Source organism: Psittacula echo, assembly GCF_963264785.1.
Source record: "Psittacula echo genome assembly, chromosome: 1".
In the NCBI taxonomy this organism is placed as follows: domain Eukaryota; kingdom Metazoa; phylum Chordata; class Aves; order Psittaciformes; family Psittacidae; genus Psittacula; species Psittacula echo.
In genome coordinates this window covers 24,260,615-24,279,926 of record NC_137735.1, presented here as the reverse complement: position 1 = coordinate 24,279,926, position 19,312 = coordinate 24,260,615, and the positions used below count along the sequence as shown (strand labels likewise).

The 19,312-nt window shown below is 34.5% G+C and overlaps 1 protein-coding gene across 1 annotated transcript in view; it reads left to right on the top strand.

The window, feature by feature from the left end:
- Positions 1-3,331: 3,331 nt before the first annotated feature.
- ARAP2 (ArfGAP with RhoGAP domain, ankyrin repeat and PH domain 2) overlaps positions 3,332-19,312 on the top strand; it is a gene marked incomplete at both ends in the record, with an annotated part of 116,660 nt that continues 100,679 nt past the window's right edge. The window contains 5 exons of the mRNA XM_080626850.1: positions 3,332-4,236; positions 10,157-10,227; positions 11,209-11,288; positions 15,950-16,035; positions 16,398-16,754. Coding sequence (XP_080482976.1) covers positions 3,332-4,236; positions 10,157-10,227; positions 11,209-11,288; positions 15,950-16,035; positions 16,398-16,754 — 1,499 coding nt within the window. The remainder of the gene's footprint in view (positions 4,237-10,156; positions 10,228-11,208; positions 11,289-15,949; positions 16,036-16,397; positions 16,755-19,312) is intronic.

The window sequence follows — 19,312 nt, the reverse complement described above, 5'->3', positions numbered from 1 at the left end:
GGTTATTGAATCTTCTCCTGAATAGTCAAACCAAAACAGTCATCAGTATAACTCTTTGCTCAGATGCAGAAAATATATGGGACTCTGAACTTGCTGGTATCCAACTGCCTGTGTAGCTAGGCCAGATCTATAGCACATCTTTATAAATCTTGACACATGCATTGATAGCTTCTGCCATAGAGGAGTACAGAAACAGAAAATGGCTTGGGCTTCAGCTTCTAGCAGTTCTGCCATTTTGTGGTCAAAATGTCGTCTCAGGGAGCAGTTTCTTCCTTTTGCAGTCTGCTACGTTTCGTTTATAAAATACACTACAAAAAGTAATGGTTTCTGCAAATTTGGAAACAATGTTTGCTCAGTGCTAGGCAGTCCTCTGCATCTTTATGTGGGTAGGTTAGGGTCTGAATAGCTGAAATAGGTTGAAAATAACTGTGAGAAACATGATCTTCTATGAAGATGGGTTAGGATCTGAATACCTGATGATACATGGCTGTTTGAGTTCCTGAAGTAGCAACACTGGAGGGGTTCCAAAATAAGGTGTGGGCAACGTATGTAGAAAAACCAGTATTTAGATACTGAAAAGGGGGTGTGTGTGTGCATAAAAATATATGTTTATATAAAAAGATATATTTATTTGTAAAATATACCTAAAAGCTAGTTTTCTAGGTTTCTCTTTTGTTACTGCTGAAGGTAGGGGGATTGAGAAAATGATACTGTCTGAAAATCTAACATCTTGGGGGAAAAATACCCAAACACCACTATGAAACCCAGAACTGCCGAGAAGGGTGGAAATGGCTGAGATAACCAATTTCAACTCTAACTTTAAAGTACTTATATAAACCCCCTACAATATTAGTGTATACTTGATCATTGGGGGTTTCATTGTGTATTTTTTTTTTTGTGTTTTTTTTTTTTTTTTTTTTTATTTGTTTTTTATTAATGGATACATGAAGGACTATTCTCTGGCAGAAAAGAGTGCCTGTGATACTTTTTGACCACTTTAGTAATTTCTGTACTAATTATTTCTCATTATGTATTCAGAATATATATTCAGCTTCTTAGAAGACTATGTATTTATAGTTGTATTTTTCAGGGTTTAGAGATGGGTGGAGGCCATACAGTTGAATTTTATCTTTTATGGCTAGAGGCTTATGTGAAAAGCTTGAGGAAATGCTGATGTCTGACGTGTTTAAAGGAATGGGGAATCTTTAGATAAGTACACAGGTTGGGAAAGGACAAACTTAAATCTAGAAGCTGATTGTTAATCAGGTCAGCTCAAGCTAAGGCTTTTTGTATTTAAATGAGTTGGAAATCTTTTAATGAGGGTTAACTCCCTAAAAAACCTTCTCTCTTGAGAGGTTATATCTGATTGGCCTAAAGAGTTGTCTGCCTAAAAAGTTTTAATTGTATGAATTTCATATTCAGGATAATAAGTTAATTCTCAGACTTGTGGACAGTGATCAAAGCTGATAAAAATATTGCCCCAAAAGTGAAGTTAATCCAAAGGCTTACTTTAAGGAGTGTAGCATTTATAGTTAATGTGCTGTGTTGATTTTTATGTCTTCCAGAAAAGTACAGGTTTGTTAAGTTTTTTTTCTCATGTCACATATATTTATGTGTATGGTTTAAGTATAAAGGGGTTTGTTTTTTCCCTGGGATTTTTTTTTTTTTTTATTTTGAAAGTTTTGAAAGTGTGGGAGTAATAAAGATATATACAGAATTTTGCAGGAAAAGATTTCTAGTGATTGAGTTATTTAATAATTTATTTTCCGAATAACAACTTAGTTCAAAAGATGTTGGGGGAATCTTACAGAAAAAAAAATTATCCTTTATTGGAGGAATTGATGTGATACAAAAGTAGGCAATCTTTTGAGCTTCAGTTCTAGATCATAAGTAGTGTCCTTTTTGTCAGGAAGTATTTTGGAGAATACAGTATCAATGCCTACTACCATGGATATATTCTGGGCAAATGATTTCTTTCTAATTGCTACTTAAGTCTTACTCTGTTCTACTGAAGCTGTTGTTTTCTTTTCCAGGCTGCTTAAGGCTAGTACCTGCATGCCAGGACAGCTTCTACAGTCAGCAGGTTTCCCTAAGGCCAAATTGGTCTTTATACAGGAAGAGGGAGGTGAAAAAACTTGTTGACTGCTGCTGATCCTAAACCTTCTTTAAAGAGATGTGATTTCAGGTTGTCTCTGACACCTTCAGAATAGTAGCTTCTCTGTCTGCTTTGGATTTTGCAAATCGTGAATTTGGATATGGCTCTGAAAGACAGAAACTCAAAATAGGTGGAATCTGAGTAGTGTAAAGAGCTGGGTTGGAAAATACTGAGGAAAAACTGTCATGGGCACTTAAGATACCAAATGTCCATAGTGTGGGGGCCAGAACCTGCCTTTGGGGTTATGGCTCTGCTGCTGTTTGTGCCTAAGGGAAAACTGCTTCCTTGACAGAGTTGAAAAGCTAGTAGTTACCTGTTTCCTGTTTTTCCTCATGACAGTTCTTTGAAGGGTCTGATATTCAGGATATATTTTGATCACAATCATAACTTTTTGACCAGTTACTTAAACAACTAAGGCACTCCTTCCCCATCCTTCAACATGCTCAAAAATGATTCTACCTTTGTAAGCCATTTTGTTGGTTGTGATACTTGTTCAGTTTGATTCTTGGTTGAAGAGGGTTTGAACCCACATATCACATAGAATACTCTAACCAGTCGTTTTTCCTTTTCCCCTTTGGAAGTGTGTTTCTCTGCTTAAAAAGTTTAAGGCTCGGAAGATGAGGAAGTTGAAGCCCTACCTGGTAGTTAATTGGTGCTAGCGTGGGAGTAGGAAAGCTTTAGGTTCCAGAGCTGGTCTTGATGACTTTTTCCTTCCCCTTCTATCCAAGTACCATGTAATAAGAATATGTGTGTAGATAAGTGGTTAATTTCTTAACTGTTCATCTTCTAGGATTGTGTGTTTTAAGACTGTATGATATGCTGAGTTAAGACTTTCATTTCTCTATTCTCTTTGTAAAGCCCAAGATAAAAGCACAGAGAGGTTATGCTGTTTGCCCTCCTTGAAATTTTCATATATAAGCAATTTAAAAATATCACTGTACGAATGACATGGAGCCTTCAGAATTTAACCCAAGATTAATGTGAATTCAGGTGGGAATTTTTTTTAATGCCCTTTTTCTTTTCCATAGGTTTGCAGTCTTTACAAAGAAAAAAATCAGCTTGGACTGGAGAAATATGAAGTGTCTGGAAGAAACGGATATTTTTCATTGGCTGGCTGACACCATATTTAGAGAGCTTTGTTGCTAGTGAATATGTGCACATCCTGACTATTTCTACATGACTGTGTGGGGCAATACTCGGAATGAAGCTGCCATCATGTCGTCCACATGCAGTAGCACTGATATTGAAGAGTTCTTGGTCAACATTAACTTGGGGCAGTATCTTCCAAACTTTAAAGAACATGGCTATAATATTGTGACAGATTGTGTGGGAATAAATAACAGCGTACTTCAGGAAATGGGAGTGTTGCCTACAGGTCACCGCAGAAGGATTCTGAAGCAATTAGATGCTGCTCTTTCAAGAATGCAAGAGAATGATCTTTTCTGTGAAAATCTAAAATTCAAAGACCTAAAAGTTTTAGAAGAGAAGCAATATTCATCCTCAGTTCAGGAGTCTCCAGTAAGCAGTGCAAATGTAGAGGAGACTAGCTTGATTCCTGCAACATTATCAGAACAACTTCTTAATAAGCCTTGCAATGATAAAGAAAAGTTTGAACTCGCAGAGCAAAACATACCCGAGGCAAACAATGATGGCTTTAAAAATTTGGATTTTCCTAGTTTATACCAGAATTCAGACAGCATACTGAAAGCTGTCAATCAAACTGGAAGTATTAAGACAAATACTCAGCCAGATACATCACTGGAAGAATCTGCTGCATACCAAGCTGGTGAGCACTTGGCTGGCTGTTTGGCAATTCGTGATCCTCGTTCATTTGCTCAGTCATGTGAGACAAAATACAATGAAAACAAACATTCGATGTTTGCAGATAAGGGTGGTATATCTGATAGTAAGCCAGATTCTCCATTCTATAAGTTTAAAGGAGAAATGATAGACAATGACTTGTATGATTCTTACATGAAAAACTGCATGAAAGTATTTCCAAGAGCAAGCCGATCTTTTATATTAAGGCATAGACCTGTACCAGAAATTCCTGAATCAAGTAAAGTTCAAATTTCATCAAGGTAACTGCTGTTTCTTTCTAATGAAGAATCATTGTCATTGTAGAAATTATAATTTGGGGTTTCTTGCAGGTTTTTTTGTCTTTTTTTTTTTTTTTTTTTTTTATTTTTTTTTTTTTTTACATGTGTGCTGTAAATACACTGAATGTTGCCAAATTAACTGAAGGAGAATTAATTTTCAATGCAAGTTGAAAGCAGAAATGACAGTATAAAAGGAAATTTTAGAACAGTATTTACTTATCTTTGTGTCTGCTTACTTTCAAAGAAAGAAATCTTTCTCAGTTGAGGTATAATCCTTGCTAAAAAGGATTATCTGTATCAAGCATTTTTTAAACTTCATGCTGGTAAGGAGGAATGGAAATATGCAAGTGTTACAAAACAAAGATTGAAAAATAATAGAAAAAATCTGTTGAATCTATTCCAAACCAAAACATTAGTAATAATTTTAGACCTTAGTTACAGGGTTTCTGATGAAATTCTGATCCATTACAGGAAAATGGTGACAAAATGGTGAATTCAAACTTCACCTTTAAGCGTAAAAAGCCATTTTTATGATGAGACCACAGTTATGGTGAAACACAAGTGTTCAGGTTGTACCTCTAATTTTTAAGGTTGTACCTTTCAAGAGATATTGTTCTTGGAAAATACAGGGCTATTATATGTGTAGCTTACAGGAAAGATCTAACAAGTTTTATGTACCGCATTAATGTAGTTTTATGTAAAAAATGGTGAAAATTTTAGAAAATTCTTGTCTGCTTTGTGCATTGTGTGGTATAGCCATCACCTAAACAAAGCAGGATGTATGTGATATGATTGCACTCATTGGATTAACAAGATGACTGCATGAAAATCTTCAGTCTTACCGTTAACACACATAAAATTTATCTGTAAATATGATTTTTTTTTTTTTTTTTGTTTTAAATTAAATAGGTAATTTTGTGGAGGAGGAAATTATATGTTATACTGTGGTCTAAAGCAAGGGCTTTCTTTGAGATGATTCTTATTAATTTCTAAACTAGTAGCTCTTAGTGTCTTGAATAAACGTTAATTCTTGTATCTTGTCTTGCAAAAATATGATGGAATGTAGGGAAAGATGTCTGGTACTAGAATTTAACTCCAGGCCTGTCTGAATAAAAGAAATATTGTTTGAATGTTAAAAATAACTGACATTGAATTAACTCCAGGCCTGTCTGAATAAAAGAAATATTGTTTGAATGTTAAAAATAACTGACATTGAATGTTGTTGGTAACAGTATTATAGGCTATGGTATTATAGGTACTATAGGTAAACAAAGAGTATCTTCTCACAGATTAACTTGTAATATTTTTGGTTCTGTTAACTGTATGATCATTCTATTAACTATATTCATCATGCTGGTAAAGTGTCTTAAACAGGGAAAAAAAAATCCTTCAAAGGCATATACAGAGTTTTGTTGCTGTAGACAGACACAAATCATTAGTTTGTACTTTTTTTAGGGTTTTTTTTGTTTTTTTAAACCACTAGTTATGCCTGGAAGGGACATGTCTGAGAATGTTTTGTATTTAGCTTGTCATTTTCATCTGCATATCTTGGCAGTTAGAAACATTATTAGCAAGTTTATACATGCCTTAAACACTGTTTCCCCAGCATTTATAAGTTTCTTTTAGATTATTGAAAGAAGTCAGTAGTAAATGTTGTAACAATTTGAGTGAGGAAATGGAGAGGCAAAGATTTTTTTTTTTTCTTTTTCTCAACAATTAAGAGATTTTTTCATGCCCTAAGAAGATGTTTAATGAGTGCCTTCTATATATGCAAATATTGTGCTTATTGAAACTTAAATATAAAGATCTTTCAGTGAGGAGTAGCTTTATGTTAACTTTTTTAGAGTCATTATCCCTTCTTCATATAATAAAGGTATTCCTGCTGAGCTGAAATGGGCATCTCATCCTAAAAGAAAACGATAGCTAGCTACTAAGAGTACTCCTAATGTCTTTTGAGAAACGATAATCCAGTAGAGAGAATATGCTATATTTGCAATCTTCCCACCATTGAAGTAAATCCTCCAAATCCCAGTCTAATAGTGATTGACAATATGTGGCTGGGTCACTGACTTCATTACCCGTTATTTTGATTTGTGAGCTTCAGCTTATTTTCTTCATCTTTATGCTCCAGTTATAACAATATGGAAATGGAAATCCTGGAAGACAAGTAGCAGTCTGTCTGACAAAGATCATGGATAAACCAGAACTTCAAAACAGAACTTAAACTTCACAAAATCATTCTTTATAACCTACCTGGGTACTTTTTTAGAGACCAAGAATTAATACAGAACTTTATAATGGCAGCTTGCAGCATCTCTAATCTCAGGAAAGATCATGTGTGTCTTACACATTGTATAGACTTAACTGACTTTTATTGATAGGCGCTGGCTTCATCCTTATTACATTGTAGGAAGGCTTTTTCATAGAGGCAGAGAAATCCTGCTCAAGTTTTCTGAGAAAATCAACATTTCCTTCTAGTCGTTCATGGATATTGGTGATAAATTTTTATGCAAGGAAGTGCTTTTCTCATCTCCTGTGTGTCTTCTAGCACAAAAAGTTCATGCAGTGGGTGTCCCTGTGCCCTTTAGTGCTGTGACCATGTCCCTTTTTATTACTAATAATGTGCCTGCCTCGCTTGCAGTTTTATTTCCTTCCCTGTGCTTCACTTGTTCTTCTGCCTTTTGCCTGTAACAAACCATGCTGTCAGCTGCTAAGTGTATTTAAGTCTAAAATTTTTAATATTGTTCCCCAGTCATGTTGTGGAACAGAACAAAGGGTTAAACGCAGTGGACTGGAAGTTTCATCCTCTTGATACTTTTGGTCTAAGTGACTTCTTCCATACTGACATGAGTGAAAAACTGAGGCTTTTATAAGACAAAATAATGAAAGTAATGCAGTGGATGGAGCTGACCACTGACATCCCTTTAGTGGAAGATTAAAGATAGTAAAAGAATAGAGATAGTTTTAGAGGCTTTGGATGCTTTGACTCATGTCATTAGCAGTCATTCTTAGGTGAGACATTCATTAGGTGAGACAACCACTATTGCATAATTCAAAGCAGCAGCCTGTTCAAAGAAAAAGCAAAAGCAGATTTATAGCGCGGTAGACCTATTCATTATACAGAATACTACACAGATAAAATTTCAGGCTGATGAACTCTTAAGTTTTAGATTTTTCATATCCCCCAACTTTGTTACTTGGTGTGGGATTGCTCTGATTCTTTATTAAAAGAAATAAGAAGAAATAGACCAAAAATAATTCTGGAAAACAGGCTGCATTTGGAGGAAAATATGAATAAATAAAATGGGTAATGCTTGGTCTGACCAGGCATTATTTGTTTCCTGCAGCTGGCAGATCCTATGGTTGAAACTTAGACTTCGTTTCTTAACATGGAAGTCGTTAAGGTTGCTAATGAGGTGCCCAGGCTGGTGCTGCTGTGTCTCTCTACTCTGTGTTCTGTCACACAAAGCAAGTATTTTAGGAGCAGGAAGCTGTGCCCTCTCTTTTCCTGTGATCAGACTTCACTATTAATTTGCCTCTGCGAGTTGTCTATGAACCCCAAAGCTCTAACACAACATGTTACAGCACTTTTGACACGTTTGCATTGTGGGAGCGTTAGGCTTTCAAATATATAGAAAGGAAAACATGTTCTGAATGAGTTTGAACACAGAAGCTTCGTTCATTTTCAACACTCAGCAGATGAATGCCTGTAAAGACTGACTCCTTGAGCTGACCTCTTTGTCTTGCTTTATTTGGGAGGTGACAGGAGTGTATTGAATGAAAAGGCTCAGCCTAGTACAAAGCTCTCACCTTTCCAGTCTCTCAGTCTTTAGCAAGACCATTTGCTGCCTCATCACACCCTTTCATCCTGTTTATGCATAAGGAAAAGGTGGTGGAGAGGCATCCAGTACCTCTTAACATATGGAAATAGTGGGTCTTGATCTCCACAGTTGTAACAAAAGTGATAATTTGATTGAAACTATTATTATATATTTGTAAAATTGGTGCACTTTGCGATTGCACTAATCCTACTTTAAAGAGGAAAATAAAGAAGATAATTAACCTGAAGAGGTATTAGGTTTTAGAAGTGGTTAAGGGAAGTTATAGATTGGTGTAGATCTTCCACTCTTATTTGCCCCCAAAGAAGTCTTCAGTTTCTGTCTTTTAATTCAGATATACAATTTGTACAATAGGTAACTCTTCTGTTGAGCATTGACAAATTGCTGTAATTTTGTAGCTTGCACTGTATGTTGGTTGTTCTAATCTTTCAAGCAGATATTAATAATAAACTTGCTTCATTTAGTTTGTATCTTGAGATAGTTTTCACTTGACATAAGTTAGAACTTTGTTTTCCAAAAATCACAGAAAGGTCTTATATTTGATTGTGGGGATGAAAAAAAGACTGTAGTTTGCTTATTAGCAGGTTTTCTTGACATGTATATATATATATGTAAGTACATAATCAAAAAAGAGTACCCAAGTCCTGAAGAATACATGAATTAAAAAAAAAAAAAAGCAGGCCTTTGTAAGATGGTTGTTATTTTTCATTTCCTGGTGAATTTGTCTTCAGTTGTTGCTGTTGCCATTACTCACTTTTAAATCCATCCACCCTAAAAGTAAGCTAATGACTCACTGCTTTACATAAGAATGAAACTATAATATTGAAAGCTCTTTGAGTCAAAGATGCTTATCTGTACCTCTGATTTATATTAATGTTGTGAGTACCCTTAAACCCACCAAACTAACAAGAAAAAATCTGGTCTGTGTTGAAAAAGTTTGGTGTGTGTATTTGGTTTGGTTTTGGTTGTTTTGTGTGTGTGGGTTTTTTTTGTTTTGTTTGTTTGTTTGTTGTTGTTACTGTTTTTGTCAACATACGAGGTTCTTTAAAATTAGGTTAGTACAAATGCATGAAGTTAGTTTGCTAATGTAGCTTAAAAAAGATGTAACTGCATCAATTTTAGTAAAATATATGGAGAAACAGATTTTTAAAGTGTTTATTTTTTGTAATTATGGCTTTGGAGAGTAAATAATTGTGTATGGGACCTAGGCCATGACCCATCTTCACTGGCTAAGCTCACTGTTTTATAAACCTATGACTTTACAAAATATCATTGTGGAGCTTAATTAATATAACTTGGATAACTTTTGTGATATCAAATAGCTTTATAAAGTGTGGCTTCTATCTTGAACTCTATAATTTGGAGCAGATTTAGGCATGAATTAAAAGTGATATGAAATAGTAGAAATGTATGCCTTCTAACATTGAGAAACAGCTTGTAATATGGTATAATTCAGTGTGGACTTAATGGGACAGTATTTCTAAAGATTTAAATATAGCTAAATTTAAAATAAAAAAATTTCTCCATATGTTAAGTGGAGAAGCAAAAGTCAGGAATATTGATATTTTTAATATATATTTAGCTTTGAAGGATAGAGTACCAGAGGAAATAAAACTTTTCAGCTTTTTTTTTTTTTTTTGTTCACTGGATGAGTGTTTTGTCTTGATTCCCATGCCCAGGCTCCTTTTGAGCTAAATGTTAAATTGGACTTTCATATTACATCTTTCTTTATGTATAGTCATTAATAATCAGTGGTAAAGGATGGGGGAAGAGTAGGGTATCTCCATGCTTCCCAGCGATCTAAATGTATCATAAGGTCAATTCAAAACAAGACACCCAAACTGAGGATGCGTGCTAGGATCAGAGAAGTATTCAGTGTCATAAAGGGAGGAGAACACATGGTTGGGTGACTTCTAAATTAAATCAGAAATTTTCCCAAGACTTAAAATTGACTATTTCTGTATTTGTGTATAATTTTAATAGTTTAAATGCATGAGATGTTTTTGTGCCATTTCTGCAAAATTTAACTTAATGTTTTCATTTTGTGCTTTGTTTTGTTCAAGTTCCCTTCAGAAAAGAAGAAATGTGGATCTTGTAAATGTTTCTTGCACCGGGAGGCAAATTTCACGGGACAGTGAGTTAATCATGCTGATACTTACATCTTGAATATTGAGGATAAGGAAACCTGGGGCCAGAAGTTTTCTAGAATTAGTATTGACTTGCTTATTTTAAGAAATATTGGGCACATAGGTCTGGAAAAAAGTGATGAATGTTATAGCAGAGTATATAACCACTTTTACGTTTTTGCTTAGGTTTTTTTTTTCTGAACTAATTAAAATTAGAAAATCCTATGTTTAAACCTGTTAGAAAACATTTATGTTAAATGTTAAAACATTTATGTTAAATGTTAAAAAACATTTATTTTAATATCCTTTTTTAGACTACAGTATTTTGAGTTTCTAAAGTTAGATCCAGGTTTTTTTTAAGTTAGCTTTTTTTTGAAAGCTGTAAGGAGCGTATTCCTGACGAACGCTACCCAATTTGTTAGTTAGTGCTCATAGCTCCAGGAAATATCAGGAAATAAATTGTATTAAATATTTTACTGGAAGAGTTTAGAAGTCTTGTGCAGTCAGTTGTAAACAAAAGTTCTTTCATATTCTGAAGGCATGTCTTGTTTGAAATTACGTGTATGAATTTAAAGGAAATACTGGGTGTCAAAATGAAGCTTGTGCACAAATGAGGTTTTGTGGGGGGTTTTGTTTGTTTTGGTTACTTTAAGTGAGAATAAAGAACACTTGAGCTATTGCTCCTAAATATATGCAATGAAAGTTTTTTGTCTTTTTAACTAGATGCAGGGTAGGAAAGAAGAAAATGCCTGTATGCAAGTCATATCCAAACTCTATAGTAATCATAGCAGTGTTTTAGTAGGTAGTGTCTGAGAGGAAAGAAGGTGTCTGGAGTTCATTTAGAAATGAGAAGTTGTTTTTTGTTCTTCAAAATTTTTGTGAAGAACAGAGAGATCCAAAGCAGAAAAATGTGTGTCCCTGGTTGATTTTATTAGTGCTTTAATAAAGCATTGCACTGTATGACTTGGTATTTATTTTTTTGCTTTTAGAAACTTTCACAGAAGAAAAGCCACCCATTATCTCTCCATATGGGGAAACCTTTATTTGTGACAACCCTAAAGATGCTGAAGTAAGTTGAGAAGTCCGAATATAAATGGTCTACCTTCACTTCAAACTTCATGTTACGTGTTTTATATTGCCCAGTACCTTCTCTGTCTTTAGGTACATATAGTGTAAATATTTCTGGACTAGTGAATTTCCTTAATCTTGAAATACACTTTATGCTGTTCAGTACTAATAGGAAGATAGGAAGCTGTAGTGTGTGCTGGTTGTTTTTTTGTTGTGCTTTTTTCATTTGTTTTGAACAACATAGGACAGATACCTGTGCCCAGAGCTGCCGCATCAATGTGAAACAGTCAGTTACAGGAACTGCAGACTATCTTGATGCCTCTCTTTTACCTTCTTAGGTACAGTAGTATATTGTAGTACTTGGTGCCTAAGTGAGGTTGTGGTGAGCCACTGCAATTGACTAGTAGAGATAAAAGTGTTTTTTTTCTCTCTTCTGATAGCTGCAGATCAAGACTGGGTATTTCTACACAGGCTTGTGGATATCCTATGAAAACAGCTTACATATTAGTTTAGATGATGTATGGTCGCTTTTGGCCATACCCTCTTTAAATTCCTATATATGAAAGTTCTCAGGACATTCTTCATACGTCCCCTAAACTTGCTGTATACCCAGAAAGTCACTTTTGTTGCAGGATTCCTGGTAGGGAATATTTTTGTAGGGGCCAGTAACTAATGTGAATGCCACAGATGGCATATGCACAGACTTCTGAATCATGGAGATCTGGGAAGTAAATTAGCTTAGTGAGGCATCCACCAAATGCTGTAAATGGCTACTGCTTTTATCTCAGCAGGATGCAGACCAGAAATTGTTAATTTTGTGATTGCTTATACTTGTCCCAGCCAATCTCAAGCCACAGTTAGAGAAAACAGTGAATTAATCTTAGTTTGTGTCCTAGTCTTCACTCTTAACGTTTCACATTTTAAACTGTTGACTAAAATGAAAACTACTCAAACAGGTGCTAGGATTTTTCTCCCCCAATTTTAATTTGTTAAGAATTGGTCAGTGAAAATAAATGGTTCAGATTTCATCCTCTAATAGGAATGGTTTTAAAAGCATAGAAATGATAGCTGCTTTTGGTGTGTACTTTCTTTTCTTTAGAAATATGTTGTGCCTTTTTTTTTTTTTTGTTGGCTTTTTAAGGAGGTGTATGTAAAATCATGTCTTGTTTCTCCTTCTAGTTCTTGTAATCTGCACACGGAAGTGACTTCTGAGCTTTTGTTCTCTTTCCTTGTCCTGTCTGTGTCAGTTGTCTGTCTGTGCCAATGTCTTTCTTTTAAAAATTCCAAATTTAAGTTCTTTGTAATAAGTTCAATGGCATAAACAGGTTTCTAGAAAAAAAAAATCTTAGCCTTCCTGTTACTCCTTAGCATTATTCATTATATATCATTGAAATGTTTGGGTTATAAAAAAGCATACCTAGGAAGGTGATCAGCAATGTTTCTTTATCTTACAAAGGCACCATATACAAAAATACCATACTGTTAAACTGGATTAACTGATTGAAATAAAATGGCTATTTCTGCTGGTTGTAGAATCACAGTTAATGCACTGTATTGTACTTTCTTTGACTGAAGATTTGGATTTTATCACTTTCATGTAAGTGAATGTTTTTTTGAGTTACAGTTACCACATGCCTCTTGGAAACTTCATAGTTAACCTTAGTTCCATTAGAACTTACTTGCAGACAAAGGTTGTAAAGAAGAACCATAAAACAAAGGTCCTAAGGTACATTTCATTTTCAGATATTTTTTCAGTAGGTATTAAGTATCCTAGGAACAAATAAGAAAGTTTAGGTAACATTGTAAAGTAGCTGAAAATTTAGGGCTTGTAATTGCTACTTCATTTTAAGATAACCTCCCATGAGAATATAGTTTGTCTGTATACAAGGAAGTGCAGCAAATTCTTGTACTGACTGACTGACTGAAGCTTGTTCTAAAGGCTTATGAGTTGGCCATAGCCCTTCTACCTGTTTCACTATTGTAAAGGAAAGGCTTTCCTAGGCTTTTATAAAGGGAATGCCTGTAGAAACAGGGAATGAGTCATTACAGACTGGAGGTAAGTGAGCATGAAAATACAGGGAATTAAGGTTATAAAGAAAATGTAACTTTGATTGGGTCATGAAGAAAGACACCTGGACGCAGAGACCTCTATAAAAGGCAACCTGAAGAAGGAACATATTTTTCTATAATGTTTAAAAAAAAATACAAAAATCCAAATGTTTTAGAGTTGATTTGTTATTGTGTCCAACCGAGGAGCCAAGTATATTAGAATTCCTTCACAGAAAAACTGAGTTCTAATGAGTTCAGGCCTTTAGAGTGAAGTCCTGGCTTTTTTCTTGCTATGGACTGTCAGATGAAATTGACGTCAGTAAACTATGTGAGCTCCTAAGCATTGTGATACTGTGGAATGCTGGCCATATTGCAAGTCTAGTTACTTTAAAATAAGAATCCCTAATATTTTAAAAGGAGGAATTTATCTTTATGGACCTGTTATAAAGTTGTATTGCCAAACTATGATTCAAGAATCAACCTGAGGAGTACTGTGTGATATTAGATTTCATAGAAGATTAAGGTAGTATTTCTTAAGGAAGATGCCTGTCCTGAATGGTATTGGGTCTTTTCTTAATGTAGCCTTAGTCCTGATACTCTTCATTCACTCTATGTTTTAGCATTCAGTTTTCCTAACTTGCTGTTGTGATCAGCAAGACTACCTGTTAGAAAAACATAAGCCCCCAAGTACATCTGAATTATTTCCTCATGGAAAACAGAGGATTTTTATACAGGGCTGCAAGTAGGGAGTTCCATCTGTCAGAGATCTGAGAAACCAGATTTCTTCCTTAAGGGTGGGTGCTTCCTATGCATAAGTACAGTAAAGATTTAGAGGCAGTTTCTGTGTAATATATATACCTGTCTTTTAAGAAATACTTCTTTCTGTAAAGGTATCTGCAGGAGAAAATGCTGTTATTATCTACCTTTGTGTAATATAAAGATTTACAGAGATTTGCAGGAGGTGGGGGATAAGAATTTTGTCTCTTACTGAGTTTGAGCATCTTGCTGAGTAACTCTGTAAACAACACATTGGAAATGCTTGGGATTTAATTTGGGTGAAATATGTCTTTGTGAGCAAATAGAGCTCTCTTTCCATACAACCTGTCTTCATTTGTGGACTTCTACATTTTAAAATCTACTGGCAATAGAAATACATTTCTTGATTATTACTTGGAAGTTTTTAGGTTTCCCTGAATTCACTTGCCCAAGTGCTGACGATTGCAGAGTGGACACAAGCAGGGCATCAAACTGTTATCATTCATGAGAGGGAGGAAAAGATACTACCACATAGCTTCAGTGGATATAGTTTGCAGTTGTGTCCTGATAAGCAAATTGAAGATAAAAGATACTGACCATCCTTACTCTGAAGATGTTTCTTGGGTGATGGTATTAGTCTCTTGACTATTGGGTAATAGTGGGACATTGCCATTTCTCCTCCTTTTGAGAGATTCAAGTAAATCTAAGCATTTGATAAGCAGTGGACAGGTTGCTTTTGAGTTTTATGTGGTTTTGTTGTTTTTTTTATTTTTGCCTAATCCTTGGTGCTACAACATAGAACATAGTGTGGTGTGAGTAGTGATTGCTGTTGGGTTTTGGTGTTTTTCATAATAGAGATGGCTGGCAGAAGAAAGCACTAGGTTTATCCTAGCGGTAGCATGTGATTTCCACAACTTTTGCTGCAGTGCACATATACCCAGCTTTGGGCGATGTGCGTTTTTTAAGCTTTCTTTTTCATCTTGCAAAGATGTAGCCCTCAAGTACAAGATGAGTTACTGCTGCTCAGAAAACAGCTGGCAATGGTTGTGAAAGCTTATCATCTTCTTTCTTCCACCGTTCAGCTTCATGACATATGAATCAAAGCTTAAATGAGCAAATTAGAATACTTCCATTATAAAGCACAAGATGTTCATTTTAGTTTGTTTTTTTAAAGAAAGGTATTGAGAATCTTAGTAATGCAATATGATTGTCAGATCAAGTTTAGGAAGTGTGAAATGTAATACTCTTCAACAGTGTTAACCTTGACATTTTGTACACTGCAAGCAGCTTGTGATAAAGATTTCTAAACAAACATTAATAAATGTGCCTTTTAGGAAGAAGAGCTTGGCAGAAAAATGTGAGATATATTTGATACGGCTGAGTTCAGTGTTAGCGTAGGAATTTGAATTTACCATTATCTTATCTTTATTGTACTGTGAAGGCTGTACCTTTAATTCAGAGAAGTATTGATATGATAAATAGGCTAGCAGTGGCAAATCGTAAATGGTATGCTTAACCTGCATGCAACATGTATCTCTTGAGCTTAGAAAGTTTTAGAGTAAAAATAATACTCAGTTGTGCCTCAAGAAAAATCAGAGGACTGATACTTCTACGCACTGAATTTCTTTAATTTGTGTCAGATATTTTGGACTATGCTCAAATGTTTTATGTGAGTAGTAGTATTTAAAATTGAAATATTTAAAATAACATCTTATTAAAAATATGATCTTTCAAATGCATATTTTTAGAAATGCGGCAGAGCTTTGCTAGTTAGGTTGTTCATGTGTGTCTACAGTAATTTAACCATCGCTTAACTACTTCAGTACAAATATTGGTTACAATATATTTATTTTCTAGGAACTTCATGGAAATGAATTCCTGGCTTGTGAAAATAAATTGGATCTAGGAATGAATGAAGAGCATTCTTCTTACAAGAATCTATGGTATAATAAAAGAGTTATAGAGAAATCAAAAATGTAAAGAGAAAAGAGTTACTGATGTCACAACTAGATATGCCTGAGGCAGGGGGTTGGAACTAGATGATCTTAAAGTCCTTTCCAACCTGAACCATTCTTTACTTCTATGATCTCTGCTTCTGAAGGTGAAACTATGATTGTATTTATTTTGTTCTGTTGAGCCTTTACTGTATACTACAGAAGGCAAAGTTTGGCTGTGGTTATCACAAGGGCTAAATACATTATAAACATATTTGTAATATGTCTTACCAGTATTTCTTCTAATTGATAATTTCATGTATTTGTGCATCGTAGCAGTACATTGAGTAAAATGCACTTTTTCTTTCTAGTTCCTTTAATAATCAGGAAGAGAAGACAAAGGAATTTGCAAAAAATGAATCCCTGTCTCAGGAAAGCAAATCATTAGCACCGGAAGAATCTGAAAGTGAATCTGTATATTCTGTTGTGGAACAATATTCTTTGCGTTCAAAGAAAAAGAAAAATAAAGCCAAAACACACTCAACATCATGTAGTAAGATAAGAAGTGGAGATTTAGGTTGCTCAGTCAGTGAACAAATGCATTTTCAGCAATTTGATGGAGATCAAACTTTGTTTGGAAATGAACCAATAACACCGTATGCTTGTTTTTATGGACCATCAGTAAAGAAGGCTAAAGCAGGATGGCTGGATAAATTATCCCCTCAAGGGTATGGCATTTGCAGTCATTACTGTATAATTGTGGAGATGTATGTTTGCATGAGAGATGTTAAGTTTGCATTTGGTCACTGCTTACTATTTTTGGTGGGAAAGCGAGCTGTTTTGTTGCAAGAGCATAGGGCTATTTGTGTTTTTAATGATGTTACCTACTCTCAAGTTTATTTATGAGGTGCATTCAGAAAAAGTATTTTTATTAAAAACATTAGTCACTACTTATGAGCTGTTGTGGAAAATGCAGAATTAGCTTGTACCAGTATTTCCAATCTGTACATTTTTGCTGATTATCTGTGCGTCACAAAGTAAGTGAAAACAAACTCTGATTTTGAAAAACTGCTTTACCAATTTGGCCATGGATGTATAAATTAATAATTGGTATGAGTGGAGATCCTCTTGGTTTCAGCATTGTATATATGAGTTGAGCTTTGAGTTTAGAAATGTATCCGAGGTGAGTTTTCTCCAAGTTGAAGTTTGTTGATTTTCCTAAAGATTGATGGGAGGAATCTGAGGCCGAGTCTTGCTTTAAGGTTATGAATAATGGAGAGAGGAACACAATAGAAAGAGAATAGACTCTGCAACATTTTTAGGTTAAAAAAACCTTCATGTTTAATTTCTATCATTTTTTAAAGTTTCCTTAATTATTTTAACCTATTTTAAATTCCAGCCCTTCTTAGACTATTTTATATTAAAGAGCACTCTATTATTGGATCTTCCTTTCATAAATGTAAACTCTGATGAACTTGTAACCTCCTCCTTAATAAACTGAATGGACTATTCTTTGTTTTAAATTGTAGTTTCCAGTTTTCCAGTTCTTCTTACAACTTTTTTCTGAGATCCTGTTTGTATTGAAAGGAGCACAATTTTACTTTTTAAGTCTATTTTAGATCTTCACTAGTACTTAGCCTCTAGAAATTAAAGCTGTTGTCCTTGTTAGTGCTCTAATACATCTACTTTACTTCTCAAGCCTTAGTAGTTTGGCAGTCTTTGTTCTCAGGGCTGTGTTAAGCTACACTGAAAGGTGATATTAAACTCCTTGGCCTAACTTTCATTATTTGCAGCTCTAATAATCATTGCTACTCATCAACTAGTGCAGTGAATTAATTTTTTTCAGTTATAAAGTAATAAAGTTAATGAATTAAATTGCTTGAAAATGCAACCTTGCTTGAGACTGCTGGAAGAAGCTGTATTGTACAGCAGTTTCCTTCCTTTTTTTTTATTTTGGTCATTACTCCTTTTTAAGAGTTCTGATTTAGCAAGTATTAATTTCTTTGGTTTCAGCTTTGTGTTGATTCAATGATACTTTGCTGAAGCTGAATGACAAGTATTAAACCTGGTTGAATAAACCTGTCTTAAAGTCATGGAATTTCGATCTTCGCAAACCTTTTATTTTTTAAAAACAGTTTCAGAAGTTGCATTCACATATATCGATTGTCATTGTTTACTTTTGCTAAAGAATCAAAGAATAATTATACGTAGAGCCAAAAGACTTTCTGCCAATGTCATATTCATTTGCTGCAGTTAGCCTTAACTTTTGTTCTGTTTCACTTACAGGACTTTTTTTGTCTTGACATGTTTGGCAGTTTAGCTCATAGAGTAATAAAAAGTATAGTTCTTGATTCCAATTGACTCATCTTGTACTATTTGAGAACAGAGTGTCAAGACTTTAGATAAAGTACTGTGTGAGAATACATTGCTTGAAAAAAGATAATGAGTTAACCACAAAATTTGTACTGTTAGGAATGAGTAGAACTGTTTCAGAGTCATTATCCTTGAGGCAGTGATACTCCTTGGCTAAATTTCAAGGTCTTTTTCTTAAGTATGGTTTAATGAATGCTACTTTTTTTTTTTTTTTTGTTCTCTTTCTTACAGTGCCATTTCACAAATAACTGAAGACTTAAAGAAACCAACCAAAGGGGGAGGAAAAAAAAAATACATTTTTTTCATCTGTCAAAGCACTGCTGTATTGTTTCAGTCCCTACGAACTGTCATATTGTTTCAGTTCTACCCTCCACCCCTCTTCTCTTTATAGAGCTCCCATTTACCATTGGCAGTCAGCGTTCCCTCAGGGGAATGAATATATGCTGTTTTCTTAAATTGCTACAAATCGTGCATTTAAAGTACAGCTTCTCTTTTAGGTTAACTTACTATAAATTGTAAAGCTATTCAATTTACCCACATTGCATATGGTACTTAAATTCATTTTTTCTTCACTACATCATCTTGAAGTTTATTGATATTTTAATGGAAAATAGATTTTACATTGGCCTTTCCAGGTTACGAAAAATGATGATTTATTGAAGTCATATAATACAAGTTAATTAAGCCAGAGCTGCTATTTGATTAAAGTTTTGATAAACTATCACAGTCTACTAATCCTAAAGCAGAGCACTCATTTAGCAGGAAAGGAAATAATAGGAAAAGAGATGTTAGGGTGGAGTCTTGTTCTTGTTTAATTGTTTAATAGATTTTAGAATTGAAACTTCTATAGATGATAGCTAATAGGCTGTCATCATTTTTAATGAGCATAACAGACTACTTAAAGTTCACCTAA